This window comes from Prionailurus viverrinus, chromosome B1 (genome assembly GCF_022837055.1).
Source record: "Prionailurus viverrinus isolate Anna chromosome B1, UM_Priviv_1.0, whole genome shotgun sequence".
In the NCBI taxonomy this organism is placed as follows: Eukaryota; Metazoa; Chordata; class Mammalia; order Carnivora; family Felidae; genus Prionailurus; species Prionailurus viverrinus.
In genome coordinates, this window is record NC_062564.1 from 115,404,578 (window position 1) to 115,423,772 (window position 19,195).

General features: G+C 46.8%; 1 protein-coding gene across 4 annotated transcripts in view; it reads left to right on the forward strand.

Moving 5' to 3' along the window:
* The window catches only part of LEF1 (lymphoid enhancer binding factor 1), a 120,794-nt gene extending 102,715 nt beyond the window's left edge, over window positions 1–18,079 (forward strand). For 2 of the 4 annotated variants that reach the window (XM_047855225.1, XM_047855227.1), the window contains 3 exons: window positions 2,878–2,926; window positions 3,562–3,602; window positions 16,849–18,079. In XM_047855225.1, coding sequence (XP_047711181.1) covers window positions 2,878–2,926; window positions 3,562–3,596 — 84 coding nt within the window. In that variant the 3' untranslated portion in view covers window positions 3,597–3,602; window positions 16,849–18,079. The remainder of the gene's footprint in view (window positions 1–2,877; window positions 2,927–3,561; window positions 3,603–16,848) is intronic. The other 2 variants (XM_047855222.1, XM_047855226.1) reach the window with 1 other exon arrangement.
* Window positions 18,080–19,195: the final 1,116 nt, after the last annotated feature.

Here is a 19,195-nt window from a genome sequence, read left to right on the forward strand (position 1 = left end):
TGTCTGAGGTCATACGTCCCATAAAATGGGACACCAAGACTTAGGGAACACATTTATTTCCTGCAACGTGCTCTGAAAAAAGTCACTGCTGGTGGGGATGTGGGGCTTGAACGGTGGCTGCGACCATGACGAAGAAAGGAGGGGCCATGCTCTTTGTTACTTGGAAGCAGCAGCTCATCGGACCCTCGGGAGCTGCCATCTGGTTGTTGTACTAACTGCCGTGTGCCTATTGTCCAGAACTGTCTTAAGTGTCTTCTGTGATGTTTTCTAATCCTCATAATAATTCGGGGGGATAAACAGTGTTATTGCACTTCATAGATGAGGGAAATCGAGGGGTCGGACAGGTTAAGTCATTGGTCCAGGGCCAGGTAGTGACTAAGCTGCTGGTTATTACCCGGCCCTCCCGGACTGTCCGAATCTGTGCAGTTTGCCTTCTGTGCAGCAGACTGGCACAGTCTTTCCGGGGCCTTAAGAAGACTGCTTTAGGGCAAGAGTTCTCTCCCCTGAACCATGTTTCTGTTTTCTGGGCAGTAATTAGCATCTTTCTGGACAGATGTGACCCACGGAGGAGCTGTGCTGTGGATTTGTATACATTTAGCACTGCTTGTTGAATGTCTTTGAGTGAAGGTTCTGTTTCTGACCCTTAGGTAAAGGATAAAGCTTTAAAAAGAGATGAACACACACATACTCTGTCCCTCTCGCTCTCTCTCCTTTTGTCCATATGGAGAGATGAGAAGAAAGTAGTGTTGAAGAAATCCAGTGTAATGTGAATTTACCTTTAAAGATTTTCTCCTGCACAATTTTTAAAGGAAATTGTTTCACATAACTTGATTGTGGGATCCCCCGGAATGAAGGGAAAACCCAGCTTTGTTACATCATTTTTTATAACAATAACAATAAGCCTATTAATTACTAAGGCAAACAGAAGTCAATCAAATGATAGCACTTTAGCTAATTATTCTTAAAACAACAACATAGAAATGGAGTCTAAACAAGATACATGTCTTGTATCGTAGCGGTTAGTGTCAGAATGCATCCTCATCCTTACTGAGATCACATTAAATATTATGTCTCAACTATTTAATATTAAAATGCTCTATTCTACAGCATCATAGATTTTATAACTGAAGTCTTCATAAATCAGCAGCGCACATATTTTCTTAGGTGAGCTCAGTCAGATATTTGTATTATTAGAGCTTTTAAATGTAATGCTTCATAATCCCAGTATTAACTATAATTAAATATTTTAATGAAAAATATTTTTATATTTACCGCACACAAATGAGTTTTTTTGTGTAAGTTGACACGAGTACATCCAAACTACTCCGGTCTTTTTGTCTACCATAAAATGTTGGTTCTCTCATAACACTGGTTTATACCTAGACTACAGTAGAGGCTATTTCACAAAGCATTGGCAGTCCTCCACCTCAGGCCACAGTCACACATGCTGGACATACACAGGGCTGCAGAGGAGGCTGACACACTCAGGTTGTGATCTGGAGCCAGGGGCCATCTGGAGGGGGGCTCAGGGACACAGCCAGTTATGGCATTGGGAGGAGGTGAGGTCTGCCGGAGGGGGGAGGGGAGGGGCGGATGGGACAGGGAGGTGGGGTGGAGCCGAGAAGCTTCCTGGAAGAGCTGGCAGTTGAGATGATGTTAAAGGGCAAATGGGAGCTAGGAGGAGAAAGGGAGGAGGAAGTTCCTGACACATGAAGCAACGTCATAGCATCTTCTGAAAACCACAGTAACGCCGTTTGAAATGAAGACCAGGGAAGCCCGTGAGAAGCATACTCTCCCTCTGTCTGCTCCCCTTCTCCCAGAGTACTTTAATAATAATGTTAATGAGAACTCCATTATTTCCGATACGCCATTTTCCAGGGTCGCTAATATCTGCTCTTTGTGAGGACAGTGTGAGTCAGCCTTACTAAGCTCTAAAGCCTCAGTGGTCAAGGTCATGTGACACGAAGAAAAATTATCCTGAGATGCATAAAAATATAGACACATAGTATGTTCAGTGTAATCTTAAGAGTTTTACGTTTTGTTCCTTGTTCATGTGATTATTACGGCAGCCATAAGATAGAGATATTGGATGAGATATGTGTTCTGTTAAAGTTATTTGAAAGTACTATCCTAATCCAGGTTGGCCATTTACTGTTCACGTAAATCAAACAGATACTGTGTCTCTGCCCTACCTATTACAATGATGTTTTAGGGGAAATCATGAAGAAAAACAAGAGTAGACCTGTATAAATGGAACTTAAAATTGTAAATCTGTGAAGGTGATTTTGCAAATGTATTTAAGATTGCACGTTTTCGTGTCTGTTTTAGGAAACAAGGTCCTTGATTGCCAGAAATTCAGCCTTTGAAATTACCTTCCATTTTCTCAGGTTCTATCTTACCTTGCTGCCACTATCCTTGATCATGTCATACCTGTGCCATGGGGACAAGAGGTCCTCAGCTAATGTCATGTACTTTTAATTACATGGTAGAATTCACCGGAAGGAAGATTGATCATGAACTGCCGGAAGTGGGTTCCCAGCGTGGTGGTCAGTGATAGGCTGCCTCCTTAAGTGGGCTTTCTTTGAACGGGTATCTGGTGCCACGGCCCTAGGACCTCCTCAGCCTGGCGTGGCTTTGGGAAACCACTTCCACTGTCAGTACGGATACTCAATAAGAAGCTGTAGGGACAAAGGTCACAAAGAGGTGACGATTTGTTTTCTCTCGTTCTCTCGGTCTGTGTGTCTAGGTGTAGATGGGAAAGGGAGAGAATGGGGCACCCTTCTTGGTTGACTTCTTGCCTTTTGTACGTTTGTATCCCGTTCGTCCATGTGTTCATAGTCCAGTGTGTAACATGACCATGTGCCTGGCTTCTTCCAGGGTAAGAAAAAGAAGAGGAAGAGAGAGAAACTCCAGGAGTCGACATCAGGTAGGCACAATGTGACTTTCTAGTCAATTCTCTGCTTCTGACAAATACCTTTGAAAGTAGTCGGCATCTCCGACACACTGCTTTTGTTCTGCAGCTGTAACCTCTGATGTTTTAAACTCTGCTTTCCTTCCTGAAATGCTTTAAAGATGTTTAAAAGACCTTTCTTTTCAATGTGAGTGCGTGAAGGTACGTCTACACATTCCTTCCCCAAACCCTGTCACCTGGAATCCTGTTGGTGTTTGGTCTTGTGTTTGCTTTTATTGTCTATACCCTCCGTAGCACTTCTGCTGTGTTTCCATTTGCACAACTCCTTACAATAACAGTTTTTTATCCTGATTTTATCATATGCTACCTTTTCTGTGGTTTGGGTTTTCTGAAAGTAGAAAACATGATGACAGCAGGGTTTATCTTTCCCGGACATTCATTCAAGGCATCAGTGAGTGAGGTCCTATTTATTTCCCCTTTTTCTTTCATTAAAAGTAAGGCCACTACTTGTACTGCACAAATAAAAATGGCTGGTATAAGAACCATAGAAAGTAAAGCAAACGAGCCCACCTGATGTTGTAGCTACTACGTATTTGGAATGTACAAAAACCTCTTCAGTAAAAATTTGTTAAAGACACAATTTTCTGCAGGTACAGGTCCCAGAATGACAGCTGCCTACATCTGAAACATGGTAAGAACGACTCTCTGGTCCTACTGCTGACGTTAGTTATAAACAGAGGCACTTGCTTGTGAATCTCCTTGCTCGTACTGATGCATTCAACTCTGCTCCTTTAAAGAGGAAACCCCACCAAAATCAAATTAGCGCTTAAAAAAAAATCTGATGGTTTTTATACCGGCTATGTTTTTGCAATATGGTATGCATTTCTCTCTTTCTTCCTTCCCCTTCTGCCCCTCTAATCTTTCTTCCCCTTCCCCTAACTCTTCACCATTCTGCACTGACCACCAGTGGCGAATCTGCCTGCTCTAAGAAACCACAGAACCAGCAAGCAAAACGCCCTCTTACTCTGAAAAGCCCTGGGTGGCACGTGGGGCACCCAGACCCGTTCTGGCACAGGACCTGGAAGGTTTTGCTCCGTAGAGACTTCTCAGTTGAGATGATATATAGATACTTAAAAGTAATATATCTGTTTTTAGTGAGAAGGAGGGACTTTATGTATTTTTTTTCCCCCCCTGTTATTTAAAAATCTGGGTGGGGACTCGATTAACTCTATTCTGCTCTCAGGCTCTTTTCTCTGTTGGTAACCATTGCTAGATCCTGGTCAAGTATTTATAGGTAATGTTTAGTTGTCGATTTGTTTTTGTCTTTTTACTGTAGTGACCATATTTTTGATCGATTGAGCCACCAGCCCTGGTGGGAACCTGGCTTTGTAAACCTTAAAATTTAGCTGACCTTTGAATTCGTAGCGCATTGACCTCTTTCCCAGTGACAGCTCTTCCCAGAGGAGCTACGTTTGATTCTGCTGCCTCTCCAGCAGCCCACACCCAGGTCCTACAGATATTTTTGGCCTGTGTTGAATCTTCCCTCTTAACTCATCATGGCTGCAGTCCTCGCTGAGGTTCTCAAGCCTGCCGTCTGGATTATTAGAATAGCCTTTGCAGAAATCTTCCCACCTCCAGGCTTCCTTTCTGCCAGTTGATCTTCCGTGTTGCTCCCGGGGGGGGGGGGGGGGGGGGGGTTGCCAAAACACGAATTGATTGTATCACTTCCCAACTTAAAAAATGGTCAGTGCTTTTTGTTTGACAAAGTGCAAACCACTCAGCGCGGATCCATTTACTCTGCCCCGTCCTGGGTTTTCCCTGCGGTCCCTCTTGCTCATCTGCAACCTAGCCCTTATGAGTCCTGTGCTCAGTTCAAACGAGATTATTAGCAGTTCCCCACATACACTGCAGGCACTGCACATGCTGTCCCTGTGCTTGGAAAGCCTGTTTTCCCCTGCCACGCAAGGGATACGTGTGCAGTGTTTCTCACGAGAGAGCGTTAGCATGCAGAGATTTGGTTCTTGGCTAGAACCAGATGACCCCCTGCTTCATCTTGTAGAACTTAACTTTGGTGCTGAAATTTCAGTGGGCTTTCCCAAAGAAAGTTACAGACATTTTGATGCCAAATAGAAATTTTCAGCCAGCTGTTTGCCGGGGCAATCTACTTCAGCTTTTCAGTCTTTCTTTTCAACTGTACAACGGGAGGAGCACCTAGGGCCTGTGGTTGTTTATCATATATGCCTTCCTTCTTCCCTCTACCCCTCACTGAGACCTACCTCAGTTGCCCTCTCCTCTGTGAAACTTTCATGATCTTTATTCAGATTCCCCAGGTTCTTCCAATGCCATCATTATAGTTTAATGATATCAAAATGCTTCTAAATACTGAGTGGCAGCCTTTTCCCTGATTGAAAAGAGGATCTACCCTTCATATAGAGGACCAACCAAGGGACCCAAAAACCAGTATCACAGACGATGTCCATGTTTACTTCCACTTAATGGCTGTTCATGGAGGAACCTCTTCTGAGCTGGCCTCCCGGCTTGGTCATTAAGAGCACAGAGAGGACAGTCGCAGGCCCTGTGTCGTAGTAAAGGTATTCTGGTTGCAAGCACATACACATGCTTTTGTACTTTATTTTTGCATTCTTTTTTTTTTCTTTTTAAAGAACGTTGTCCTTTTAATCACTAACCCTTAGGTACGGACAGCAGCCTTTCTATGCTCTGCTTCTTAATGGAAAAACCCTCACAAGTGCAGTGTGCTGAGGACTGACATTCATTGATTCACTCCATCTTCTGTTTGCACCACAATCTTTAATGCCATTTCTGTTACAAATCATGCAAAAAATATGTGTCTATACTTCATAGTTTGGTTCTGTGTCCTTAACGATTAACACGGTATATAGTATTTTAGACTAGATTAGGTGGAGTATATTTGAGTCCTACAATTTATCTCGCACATCCTTTTTTAATGTCATAGCTATCATTGTGCTTTCCGGTCACTTCCGTATTTTTTCTAAAAGTTAAAGTGTCCTTTCTACTCTAGCCCAGAAAAAAAAGCAAAGTGCCCCCTACCCCTACCCCCCCCCCCAACCCCACTTCTCAGCAGCTGCTGCAGTTGGTGGTTTCCTTCACTTAATCAGAGTCCCCAGTGTTTCTCTTGTTGCTGGGCCAGTCCCACAGCCTTTGAAGTCACTGTCCTCCACACTGTCCTCCTTCTGAAGGCAGTACTGGCAGTCATTTGATAAGAATTGTAGAGCAGAGAGGAGCTCTGATTTGCATTCATAAGGATTTCAGGAAATCAGGAATGGTGGTATCCGTGCTGTCCACTCTTCCCCTTTGTTTTGGAAATTCAGAAGCTCCTGTAAGGGTAGTAGTTGACTTGTTTAGTCAACGTCGAGCACTTACTGAGCCCCTAACTAATGCCAGATAGCGTCCCGTGACCTGAAAGTAGTGTTGAGTGAGGCAGAGAAAGTCCCTGCTTTTGTAGTGCTCACATTGCTGAGGGTGGTTATTAAAAAGCAAACCGGAGGCGCCTGGGTGGCGCAGTCGGTTGGGCGTCCGACTTCAGCCAGGTCACGATCTCGCGGTCCGGGAGTTCGAGCCCCGCGTCAGGCTCTGGGCTGATGGCTCAGAGCCTGGAGCCTGTTTCCGATTCTGTGTCTCCCTCTCTCTCTGCCCCTCCCCCGTTCATGCTCTGTCTCTCTCTGTCCCAAAAAATAAACAAACGTTGAAAAAAAAAAATTAAAAAAAAAAAAAGTAAACAGAAAAATAGGAGTGCAGTAATAAAAATAAAACAGGGACTGACTTGGGCGGGGTTCTGCTTTGGGTGTGATGCTCACGAAGGCCCTTCTGAGAAGGTGATACCGATAACGAGCTGCTATCCTTGAAAACCAGAGCAGTGGCTGAGAAACGACCCGGGGAACTGAGCATTGTGCTGTGGAAAGCACTTAGACTGAGAACGAGGCCACCCAGGCTCTGAGAGAAGCCCCTTCCTGAGCTGTGTGGCCTGGGGCAGGTCCTTTAAAGCCAGTAGACCTCCGGTTCCCCACTCCAGTGAAAGTGCTGGGTCCTTAGGCCTCTGAGACACCCTGTGTCCGTGGCCCTACTTCCTTGTCTGCTTTGCTCTTCTGTGGTCTGCACTGCCTCCCAGTGTTGCTGAAGAGACTCAAGTCTCCTTTATGTTTACAGGTTTGTAGTCCCCGTTCTGGGAGTGGTTCCACAGAACTTACTAAAGCACCTGTACGGTCTTGAAAATGACATGTAGACAGCGTGGCTATTTTTCAGTTCCTGTGTAGATCGTCTCCAGCCTCCCCTTCTCCACCCAGCGTGACCGCCTTTGGTTAGGGAATCTGGTTCTCCACTGGTGTGAGCCCCTTGTTGGCCACACTGCATCCACACTAGTGCTGGCTTCACCTTAGAAACAAGCCAGTGACAGATAAACTGTTTGATTAGAGCTGATCCTGCCAACGACGGGGCGTGAAATCTCGGGCAACTGGTTTCAGTTTGGAGGGAAGTTGCTGAGTATTAGCTAAATCCCTCCTGATCTCCTCTCCAGTGAGGTGGAGCTTAATGGAACCCAGCACCCAGGAGGGGAAGATATCGTGACTCCAATGTGAAGATGTATTTTGAGAGCATTTATTTCTCTTAGGTACGCAGTGGAACTTAACCCTCTCTTGGCCTCCTAAAAGAAAAGTCCTGTTAAATTACATCTTTGAGCTCAGATGACCATGCATGGAGCACAAAGGCGAGAGAACTCTCTTGCCTCTGAACTAGCATAGGACAACGAACTGTAGGGAAAATATCCCCACTTAATAAGGAAAATCTTTCCTCAGGGAACAAAAAAGCCCTCTGAAAATTTGTATTTCTGCTCCTTGAAAGATAGACGTTTCATTTACTGCTTTCATGTTTTTGGTGCGAAATACCATTGCAGCTGTCTCCTGCAGCCCAACATAACTGGCCTTTTAACAGTTCCCTGTATACCAGTTGTGTCCCCATCTTCCCGTGTGTTTCCATTTGCACGCTTTGTACACGTATTCACTCTGGTGAAATCAGTTGAAACGAATGAGCATTGACTGGTCTCAACACTTTGCAGTGACTTTTAGGATAATTAGAAACGGGCTGCACGAAAGACTTTCTTCCAGGGTAGAGGTGATTCCCAAGCTGTGTGGTCTTCCAAAAAAGCCAAATTCATCCTGAGCTTTTAGGACGAACTTGTCACTTGTAGGAATGCTGGAAGTCCAGGGCCTCGGGGAATGAGCCTGCACACGTTCTGCTGTGTCCAGCTCTAGGCCACTGTTGTAAATGCCAGTCATTTCTTCATTCGTTCTGCAAACACCCAGTGAGGACCACTGCAAGTCAGAAACGGCACTAAGCAGTGGGGTATTTGCCACGTGGACTCTGTCCCCTCCCGGAGGGGCTGTTAGTTTCAGAAGATAAAGACATAAAAATAAATAGGAATTATAAAGCAATACATTCTGTGCTATAAAGGAGATGGATACATTGTGTTAAAATAAGAACAAGAAGTGTCTACATCGGAGTGAGATCAAGGAAGCCTTTCTGGAGTAAGTAACCCTTGAGCTGTGTAGCCATGAGGGGAATTGATAGAACAGTGATCAAGTTGCTGGGAATTTCCAGTGTTTTGGTCCAAGTTTATTTGGAATATGTAACATCTCGAGAGTTTGTCAGAAGTCAGAGATTGTCATCAAATACTGAACTTCCCTTCCTTCCTTACTTAATCGAGATTCATGGGAGTTACAGAAGAATTAAAATTTTTGAAAAGCTGGAGAGAATGATCACTCCAAGTTTACTAATGTAAAAACATACCTTTACAAATTGGCTTATTAATATTTACTTTAACAAATGAAAAAATCCCATTATCTTAAAATTACATAGATTGAAAAGATTTTTATGATATCTCAACATACTCCTTTTGACTATATAACATCAAAGAGCTAGTTTAAAAGAACAAACTATCTTTAAAACAACACCTTTTTAAACACAGAGAGATACACACAGATACCCACATACAGACATACTCACAAAAACTTAAGGTTTTGGATATTGGTGTAATCTCTACCTTGTATACTTGCTAACCTGAGATTAAAATGTGTTTTTTACTTGAGGCTTTGTTTCCCTGGGGCCAAGAGGTGTGTGGGAGAGGTAATTTCTAGTACAGTATAGAATGCAGTAGTTAATTGCACAGTGCTTAGCTTTACATCTCTAGCTTTCCATTTGAGGGTGATGCTCGGGAGCCTGATGGGCTGTTTATTAACTAAGGGCTGGGGGCCCGGGGCCCTGGTGCTCACGCAGCCTCCTGACAGCACTGCAGCATGGGGCTGGAGACACTTCCGGGACCGGCCGTGGGACTGAGGGTCTTTCCGAAGCCGTGCCCTCTTGGAGTCAGGGAGCCATCTGTGCCCAGGGGTCTCACGGACAACGGTGTTTTGTACAGGCTTTGATGCCCACCCTGCGAGCTTGCCACTGGTGCCTCATCTTCACTCTGAGTGCCTTGAGAGCAGATGGAGTCATTAGGTATCAGCAAGCCTCTGGCTCTTTGCTTCTGGTTGACATGGCCAGTTAGAAAGCAAAACCAGGCTCTTACAAAATAATAAAATCAGAAACAAAAACCTTCAGGCTTGTTCAGAGTCTCCAAGTAAAAATTAACGTTTTGAAAATGGGAAAGAGGAAAAAATAACATCCTGCTTTCCACTCTTCATCTTTTTGTCTCATGCTTAGACACTATGGTCAAATACTTTGAAGTGTCACTCAACAAGCAGGAGATGTGTGAGGGTTTGGGGCTCTTGGGAAGGGAGCCTGAAGCCTGGCGGCAGGTGGCTGTCGGATCAGGGAGACCGGCCCCCCCATCGCGGGACACGGCATGGGGGCAGGGCCTGGCCGTGCAGCCTGCAGCGGGCACCCTGCTCACGCTCCCAAAGCACCCCTGCTGCAGCCCTTTGACCGGGCGCCTGGGCAGCTAAGTTGGTTGAGTGTCTGACTCTTGACTTCATCTCAGGTCATGATCTCACAGTTCATGGGATCGAGCCCTATGTCAGGCTCTGTGCTGACAGTGCAAAGCCTGCTTGAGATTCCCTCTTTCTCTCTACCCCTCTCCCGCTTGCATGCATGTGCTCATGTTCTCTCTCTCATAATCAATAAACAAAAAATTAAAAAAATAAATTACAAAAAAAAGAGGAAGCCTCACCTAGTGGGGGACTTCCTGCCTGACATTTTGCCAGGCAGCCGCTGGTGTGGCATTGGTCTTGTCTGGGTCAGCAGGTTGCTTTCCTAGGAAATGGAGATTTTGATGGCCCGGAGACACTCCCACATGGCACCTTCCCTAGACATGTTCCTGTCTGAGGCGGTGGCCTACTCGTGTCTTCCTTCCTCTTATGTTTGTCCTCAAATTCCTGCTGAACTTGTCACAGATTAGTAGAAACCTGTAAAGAATTCCCAAGGCAATGACACTTAACTATAATGTCTCTTAGTAAGAACATTCAGTAAGGAAAATCCAGACGTCTGGCTGGAAGGGCAGGCATGGTCACATTGTCCTGGAGAGAGAGATGGCTGCATAATGACACTGTGTGGCCACACTAAATGCTGTGCGGAGTGCAGGTTTTCAAATTCTGACCATTCTTCAGGACGCTGTATGCTGACTCATAGCGTGGGGGCCTTTGATGGCAAGAAGAGACAGCCCATGTTGGCATAAGGAGAACGGGGAAGTGCATTTGAAGGATGCAGTGGCATCTTGTGGAAGCCAAAGACAACAGTGCAAATGACCCAGAGAGAGGACTGGAAGATGGCCTTTTCCTGCTCTTACATGTGCCCCTGAAAACTGCTCTCTTCTCCCTTCTGTAGATCGACTTTCTCAGTTCTTTGATCATGTATCCAGAGCTCCCGAGCTGACACATTGTGACAGTGTCAGTCTCCCAAAGAGATGAGGATTCAAATTCCAGAGAAGGGACTCCAGTCAGCCCAGCATGGGTCAGACTCCTTCCTCGGTCCACAATCCGCTGTGGCCAGAGGGAACGGTCACACCGTACAAATTCGCCATCGGGGCACACTGCTCTCACTGTGGGGGGTATTGGAGTTGGGATAATCAAGAAGGGGGCTAGGCAGCAACCCAGCGGGTGTCTGTTGCAGCTCACCAGTGAGCCGGTGACTGGGATCTGTTAGATCAGCAGCCGTGCTTTAGTGAAGATGTGGGGAGACACTCATCCCTGTGGTGAAGGTTTTTAGAATCTCTCCTTTGCTACAGTGTCAATTCTTCAGTGGTCAGGAGAGCCAGAAATGTGTTTAAGTTGCCTTGGGAAACTGAAACAGAGAAATGGACCCTTGGCCAGCAAAGTTGCTCATAATAGGAGAGGGAGAGGCTCATTTAAACCCTCTTGGGACATGTAATATTTAGTATTGTTCATGAAAGAGCATGAAATTAAGATCAGTGCACTTAAGAATAGTTTATAGAATAAGAAAATTATTTTGGACAAATTTGGTTTAAGAAGAATGGTTTTCTCACTGAGCCATCTGGAACTATTGAGGAAATGAGCCCTTCTGGGTAATGACTTCCCAGAGAACTGTAGGTTTCCCTCTTTAAGTATCAAAACATGTAATTTGTTTAACTCTTGAGTGCCGCTCAACTCTTTCTCCTTCAAATTAAATATTTCTTAGTACCTCATGCTGTTGTTCTATGGTGCATATAGTATATGGTAACAAGGACTCGGTGCTGTTTGCCACTATGCTAACTGACCACAGATAATGTGGGATTTTAAGAAATCTACCCCTTTATCATTTTTGTACCTTCCCTTCCTGAGACGCTGCCCTCCTCTAAGGTAACACATTCTTCCGATCTGTTGTGTGGTTTCGGGAACCAGCAAAAGAAGTATATCTGAATAATTTAGAAGTTAAAAGTAAATGGGCTCTGCGTTGGTGTATGCAGGGTGATCTTGGAAGGAAGGGGGCGGCTTCTGCCCATGAATTCCTCGATGGCACTGTGATAGCTTGAGGCTCTTTTACTTCCTTTTCCCCAGCTGCGTTCTTTAGACCTGAGGCTGCCGGCTAGCGGCTAGCCGAGCTCCCGATGAGTGAGGGGAGCCTGCCTAAAACCATCCGTGAGCCTCGGCAAAGTCACCGTGTCTTTCTGGCAGAATGAGAGGACAGTGAGGGCATCTCAGTGGGACAGTAGTGCTCATCTTCTTGATTACATTTGAATTCATATCTAACCTGAAATTTTCTAAAATTTTAGGTACGTTCTTTGAGAATATCTCAACAGACCTCTCTGGCTGCCCTTTTGCGATGACTTTTCTCAATTATCATTGTGTGTCTGGAGATACTGTGTTTCATAAGAGATATTTTATGTTTCATAAGAGAGGTTTTGCAGAATTCTCTACTGGTCTGTACTTTCCACCAGAAGCTCTATAAATGGTATGAATTCTGCTCACTCCCCCAAGTATGCTGAGGCTGGAGCATCAGAAATGGAACAGATGTTTCTGGTCCACATATTGTGTCCTGGGTGCTCTGCTAGATGTCTCTGCTTAGATTACCCCATGCCAGTCTTGAGGCAGCCCTGGACAGGGATGAGGAAACACCAGTGACTTGTCCAGGGTCACGTGACTGGGGTGCAGCAGGGTCGGGTTCGAACCTGGATCTGTCTTTAACTCCCAGTCTCCACCCACTGCAGTAATAACCCTTATCATGTCCTTCCAATGCCAGGCACTCGCCAAGCTCACCACACACTGTCTCCTTTTATCCCCTCAAACCCACTTTATGAAGCGTGGGGACTTACTGTTTCCATTTTACAGATGAGGAAACCAGGGTTTGGTATGTTCGGGTAATTGGCCCAAGATAACCCTGGTAGAGTAATGAAGCCAGTGTTCAAACCCAGTCCAGGACTATGCTTGGAGCTCTGCTGTGAACCCCACAGTGCACTGTCGCCTCCCTGTGCAGCAAGCATATGCTTAGACATATGCGCGCGCACACACACACACGTGTTTAACAGTGGAAATTCTTGGTTTGAAAAGAAAGTACGCACTGATCCTGTTGCCTCATTTTTAGGAGGTGAAGTTGGCATCTTTGGTATGGGAGAACTTCTAGAGAAATGTGAATTGGATAAAGAATTTGGAGATGGGAGGTTGAGGTGGATCTACATAGTTCCTGTCTTCCTGAAGTACTTCGTCTTATAGAGCTAAAATGATGTTTTGAGGCTCTCTTATTCCAACAGTTCTTCGAGAATATTTCTGTGTTGTTTCCAGAAGTAGCAAGGATCTAAGTGAATAAGACCTGCACGGGGAGGCCCAGCCTCCCGTTGTGATGTATGTGCTCACAGAGGAGACACAAGGGGCCCATCGGGAAGGGAAACCGACAGCTGCAGATAGAAACCAGAAGTTTCCCTAGAGCAGTTTGTTAAATAGTTACACGCCTGCCTCAGAATCATCTCAACGTTGCCCAAGTCCGCTTTCACTGATAATTCACTTTGAATAACCACAGGGGAGGAAACCGCATGGATTCAGTAACCCTGCCTCGGAATGTATAGCCTGGATCCAAGCACAGGGCCAGAGACCCGTCACCGCACTGACCCCCTTCCTCTGGGCTCTGGGCACCTCCTTGCTTCAGAGCTTGTGGCTGGCAGACTGACTGGTCTCGAACTCAGAGACTAAGGACACACCTAGCTGCAGAAAGACGACCCAGTGGCAGCCTCCATAACCACACACTGTCATTTCTCCTCTTTCTCAAACACTGGGTGGTGTTCGCTTACAAGGGGCTGGAGCTGGCTTCTGTAGGTTATACTTGCAATCTTTGAGGAGATTTAAACTTCACAGTTAACTTCTTATGCCTCTTGTTCTCTTCAGCATCCTGCTTTCTCACAGAGCATAATATCCTGGGGTGGGCGGTAGTCTAGATGCAGCCCACCTCCACAGTGCTATTGACAAGTGACGGGCAGATGGATGATTGGAAGGTAGGAGAAGAAAATGAACGACAGTTTAGCCCCAAGATACAGTAGAGAGCACATCGGTTTAGGGCTCAACAGTGAGTCCTGCCACCTGTAGTTTGGGTGACCTTAGGTTGTTTAACCTCACACCACCCCCAATTTCTGTAGGCGGGCAGAATTCCGGGATGGTGGCTGTTGTGATCATGTGACTCTGAGCTTGTAGAGCGTGTGTCCCATGCCTGGCATATCCGTGCTCAGCAGACCGTGTTTTTCTTCCTTCTCCCTCACCAACTCCTTGCAGACAAGGCCACTCAGAGTCACAAAGTCATGAGGCTGTGACCCACAGGCCCCCAGAGGCACGGGTATTCTCTAGGGGTTGTGATGCACCAGTCATGAAATGACCGTGGGCCTCAGTGTGCTCTGAAATAACAAGGCCCGACTAGCTCTGTCCTGCTTGCTTCCTGCTCTAGAAGTCTTTGCTTCTAGATCTCACGCCCTGAAATAACAGCACTCTGTCACAGTTTGCCCCAACGCTGGCCAGCAGGGCTAGGCAGTTGGCATGAGGTGTGTGGGGTGCTGCTCTGGGGGCACTTTTTGCAATTAAAATCTGCCTCTGTTTACCTTTTGCAAAACTTATCTCTGATATTCTCTCAAATCTTGTGTAATGACTGAAAACATTTTAAAGGTCCTGCTCCTTCCTAGCAACACTTGGGAGGGGGGAGAAGGATCTTTCTATTCTGGCCCATCGTTTTGGACTCCTCAGCATTTCTGAACAAGGAAATGGTATCACTCGATACGCAGGGGGTATTCCCAGGTTGTTCCTACAGAGCGGCTCCACTGCCCCCGGCCTGGCCTGGACAGCTGGAGCTGACCTTCCTCTCCTCCACCTCAGCCTCAGGAAGGGGCTTGTTTCCTGGGCCCCTCCCGCCGGGGACAGCCTGAGGCGGGGGGCTCGGCTGCAGACCCCAAGGATGAAGCACTCAGCTTTTGGTAGCATCTTCGTTTGAGCCTGTGGAGAAGGACTCCCTCCCCACCCTGTCCTTTCTTGCATCTTTTGGCATCAAGGCCTAGACAGTCCTAATGCCTCCGAGTTAGTGCTGTTTACTTACCAGAAATAGATCCAGTCATGAAATCTCCAGCCACCCCCTTTACTACTTGGGCTCTTCGTAAGTGACTCCGCCCTTTTGAGTTCCTGGTTCCGTTCGGTTGGTGGGATATTTTTGTCAAGGTTAGAGTCTGGTCCAAGGGAACTTCGTGGGTTTCAGCTGGATGGTGGGTACGGTCGGGGGAGGGAGGGGGCCTACGCCGCCCGCCTCCAAACCCGCTCTACAAATGGCCCACGCGGTGACTCCTGGCGGAGGGAGCCCAAGCCTTGACATATGTAAGATGGGCCTCGCCGCGCTGCCTTTGAAGCCCGAGCAGTAATTGCCGGCTTTGATTGCACCGACTTCACTGGTGGGTTGGGCCGTGCTGGGGCTCGCCTGGCCTGGCCCAGCCACAGCCCCCCAGTGAAGCCTTAGATGTGGGAAGTCTCCAGTCTCCGGAGCCTCATGCCTGTGGTTTCTTGAAAAGAATTGTGATTTGACCTGTTTTATATCTATAAAGCAACTCTGTAAGCCCCCCATTTCTCCCATTTGGAGGTAAGGCTTGGTCTGCCCTGATGGCCCTGCATTTTAAAGGAGCAATCGCATCCGGTCTATCTTATTTGATAGCAAGACACATTCTCTGCCAACTGATTCCAGTGCCAGTTACACACACATTAGAAGAGCATCCTGAGTGGGGAGGGGTCGCCTTTAGGTTTGCAGTTGTACAGAGCATCTGTGAAAGCAGCTTTCCAGGAGCATTTGTAAGAGGATGCTGGAATACTGAGACAACAGTGGGAAGATGTGAGGCTGTGCAAAGAAATGGCTTTATTAGGAGATACTGGGACTCTTTCCAGGGAAGCACACAGTATCCGTGTGGTAAATGGCCATGCTGGACAGCCAAGTTTGTGACTGCTCAGCTCAAGAAGGGAGGAGGAGAGGGCCCTCGGGTGGGGTGGGGGAGGGGAGGGGAAGGACGGCTTGCCAGGCCAGGAGTTGCAGGGTGCTGCCCCACGTGTCCGCCCTGCTGGGCGGGGGGTGGGGGGACAGTCTCCAGCTCTGATTTCAGAGTGAGCCCACAGCTGGGGGGTGGGGACGGATCGCAGCAGAGGGACAGTCTGTGCCCATCAGCGAGCAGTCCATCCTGATGCCTGCACTTGTCTCCAGCTGCTGCAGCTCCTAGCCCAGGACCGCAGGGCCACTCCTCATCAGAGGCAGCAGCCTGGACCAAACCTTTGAAAATCTGTGCTGCACAAGTACAGCATAAATAGGAAAGTGCGGGGAGCCTTCCCCACTGGTCTAGGCTTTGCTCCTTTGTCCTTGGAAAGGTACCGTCCTTCCTAGCTCTTATCTGTACCCTGCTTAAATTTTAAAAACCACAGTGCTGTAGCATGTGTTTCCCTGTTAAATAGGGAAAGGTCAGTTTTACAGAATAGGAATTGAAGTCAGCATCGCAAATGTTCTCGGTCAATAGCATTCTGTGACCGATCTCCTCCTGCTTCGTTTGTTTTTTTCAGCAGCGACCTACATGTATAGATGGTTTCTTCACAGTTCCCATCAGTCATTGTGAGGGACAGCGCTGGCAGTAGGTGCGTTAATGATAAGAGTCACTGCCAGGTCACTATAGTGCTAACAGCCCTAATAGCTCACGGTGCCTACCCTGCGCTTGCTCAGCATCCGGGGTGGTGAACGCATTCCCCGTCCCTGTGCGCACACATACGCGTACATGTGACCACGGCAAAACTTCACCGAAGTAGACTTACTCTGTAACGTAGTGCGAGGATCTGGGGCTACCCTAGGGCTGCCGCTTTAGCCATCACCAGATCACCAGAGTGGACTATTAGATGCAGAGATCTCAAGACACATGCTGTATGCAGTAGAAGTTAAAGGCCTGTGACAAATGCACATTAACAACTTTTCGTTTGTTCCTTCTTGAGGTGGAAAACGAAGCTCATTCCCAACGTGCAAAGCCAAGGCAGCGACCCCGGGACCTCTTCTGGAGATGGAAGCTTGTTGAAAACCCAGACTGTCTCCAGGGCTTGCCCAGTCAACCCCAATGGAGAATTGACACCACCTTCACCCTGAGGTCACCGCTAGAGACGCTGATCCATAAAGACAATCACTGCCAAACCCCCCTTCATCTACTCCAAGAGCCAAGTTCCGAAATCAAGCATAAAAGGTTTCCCAGCCAAGCAGACAGAGCACCTGAGAACGCTAGCAGGCTGAGCAGCTGCCCTCCCTCCTCTCCGCGTGCACTTCTCAGCACTTCCCAGAGCGTCTTGCGTCCACACCTGTAACCTTTTGGCAAGGAGAGTAACTTGGCTACGTTTGCCTGCCAGGAGCAACCCGAGCCTGCGGCCGGCACGTCCTCACACCCCAGCGCAGAACTTTGTGGAAGACGTCCCTCTTTGTTTAGGTCGTCGTCGTCTTCTTCTTCTTCTTCTTCTTTTTTTTTTTTTTTTTGCCTTTCTCCTGAAGCTTTTATTTAACAGTGCAAAAGGATCAGTCTTGTGTTTGCTTTTTTTTTTAAACTTGAATTTTTTTTAATTTACACTTTTTAGTTTAAACTTTCTTGTTGTATATTTTGCTAGCTATGAGCTTTTAAGTAAAACTCAAAGATCTGGAAAAGTTGGAAATAAAAACGAAATGAAAAGAAGCCGCCCTTTTTTGAGCGGCATCTTTTCTGGCAAGTGGCTTCTCTGTGAATTGTAACAAATAGTGGCCTCCCGTCTTCGTAAGGTGTTTGATAGAGCTAAATAAATGTAACAGCCGAATCCACGCCGTGGGTAGCAGTTGGCAGTCCTATTTCATTTTATTTTTCTTCTGATCTCCTTTGTTTAAATGGTAAACCTTGACACATACCATCAGCAGGCCGGTTTGCAGTGAATTTTCCTTTCTTTCCTTTTCACCTCCTTGTTGTAAAAAGCCCAGCACTTGAATTGTTATTACTTTCAATGTTCTGTATTTGTATCTGTTTTTATTAGCCAATTAGTGGGATTTTATGCCAGTTGTTAAAATGAGCATTGATGTACCCATTTTTTTTTTTTTTGAATAACAAGGCACAGCCTTTGCCCCAAACTGCCATCTAACATTTGTCATTCCAGTTTGAGTTAACGTGCTGAGCATTTTTTAAAAGAAGAAGCTTTGTAATAAAACATTTTAAAACAACGTGTCCTTTTTTAAAAAAAAAAAATAATAAGTTCCTAACAATCACAGCTGGTAATGGCGAGCTAAATCCGTGGGCCAGGCCCAACCTGGCCTCGCCACATCAGAGGGGCGCCTTCCCCTGCCTCCAGGTCGTGCAGTCCTCGAAGGTATTTGGACAGCTTGGACCCCACTTCCTCCTCTCCCAGGTGTAGACCTAAATCGGGGCCAGTGCGAAGAAGACTGTCCCCAGGATTTGGATGGGAGTGACTCTCTTCCTCCCTCAGTGCCTCAGACAGCCACCTGGGCCCCAGCCGTCAGCAGGCCTGGGGTCATTTTCCATCATCAGAGCTCTGTAGTCCTCAAACTGGGCTCCCCAAGTCGAGGTGTCCCTGTGCCCCCACTCCTGTCTCGAAAGCCAACGTTTTCCCAGGTTTCAGTTTGAATTCCATAATCTTCCCTTAAGCTTTTCTTAGGCAGGTCTGTAAGTTGGTATCTGATTTAGCAAAAGCTATATACATTTTCAGTTAAAAAAAAAAATCAGTACTTCGTGGCTCTGCATCCCTTGAACCAGTTTGAGAACCATTGATTCCACCGGCCTGAAATCTCTTGCTGAAGTTGTAGCCAGTCTCCGTTCCCAACCCCCAGCACAGCTGGGGAACAGCTGGCCCCACACTTGCATTCACCCTGCACGGACCGCGCTTGAAGACTGCCATTAAGTCACCGGCCCGTTTCTCTCCTCCCGCGAAGCGATCCGACCTCCTTCCACCTTTCATCATCGGCCCTTTAATCATCTTCATTACTGTCCTCTGGAGCCTCTCCAGCTCCTCCTCAGTCCCAGACGCGAAACCAACCGGGGAGAACCCTATTCTGTTCAGGAGACGTACTTGTTACAAAGTTTTCAGACTCCTTTGAAAACCATCTGAGTTTTCTTAAGGCTCAGGAACCAAACGCCCTAAAGCTGCCATTCATGCTCTTCCCAGGAGTTCACTAGAAAATCCAAACACAAACGGTGCAGGAGGGGGTAGTGAAGTGTTACTTTTAGGGGGGCAGGGCGGGGGGCCTTATGCCAACACGGTGACTGAGAAGGAAACTAGCAACAGTCTGTTCACCTAGTACGAGCCGGGCTCCGAGGCTGGG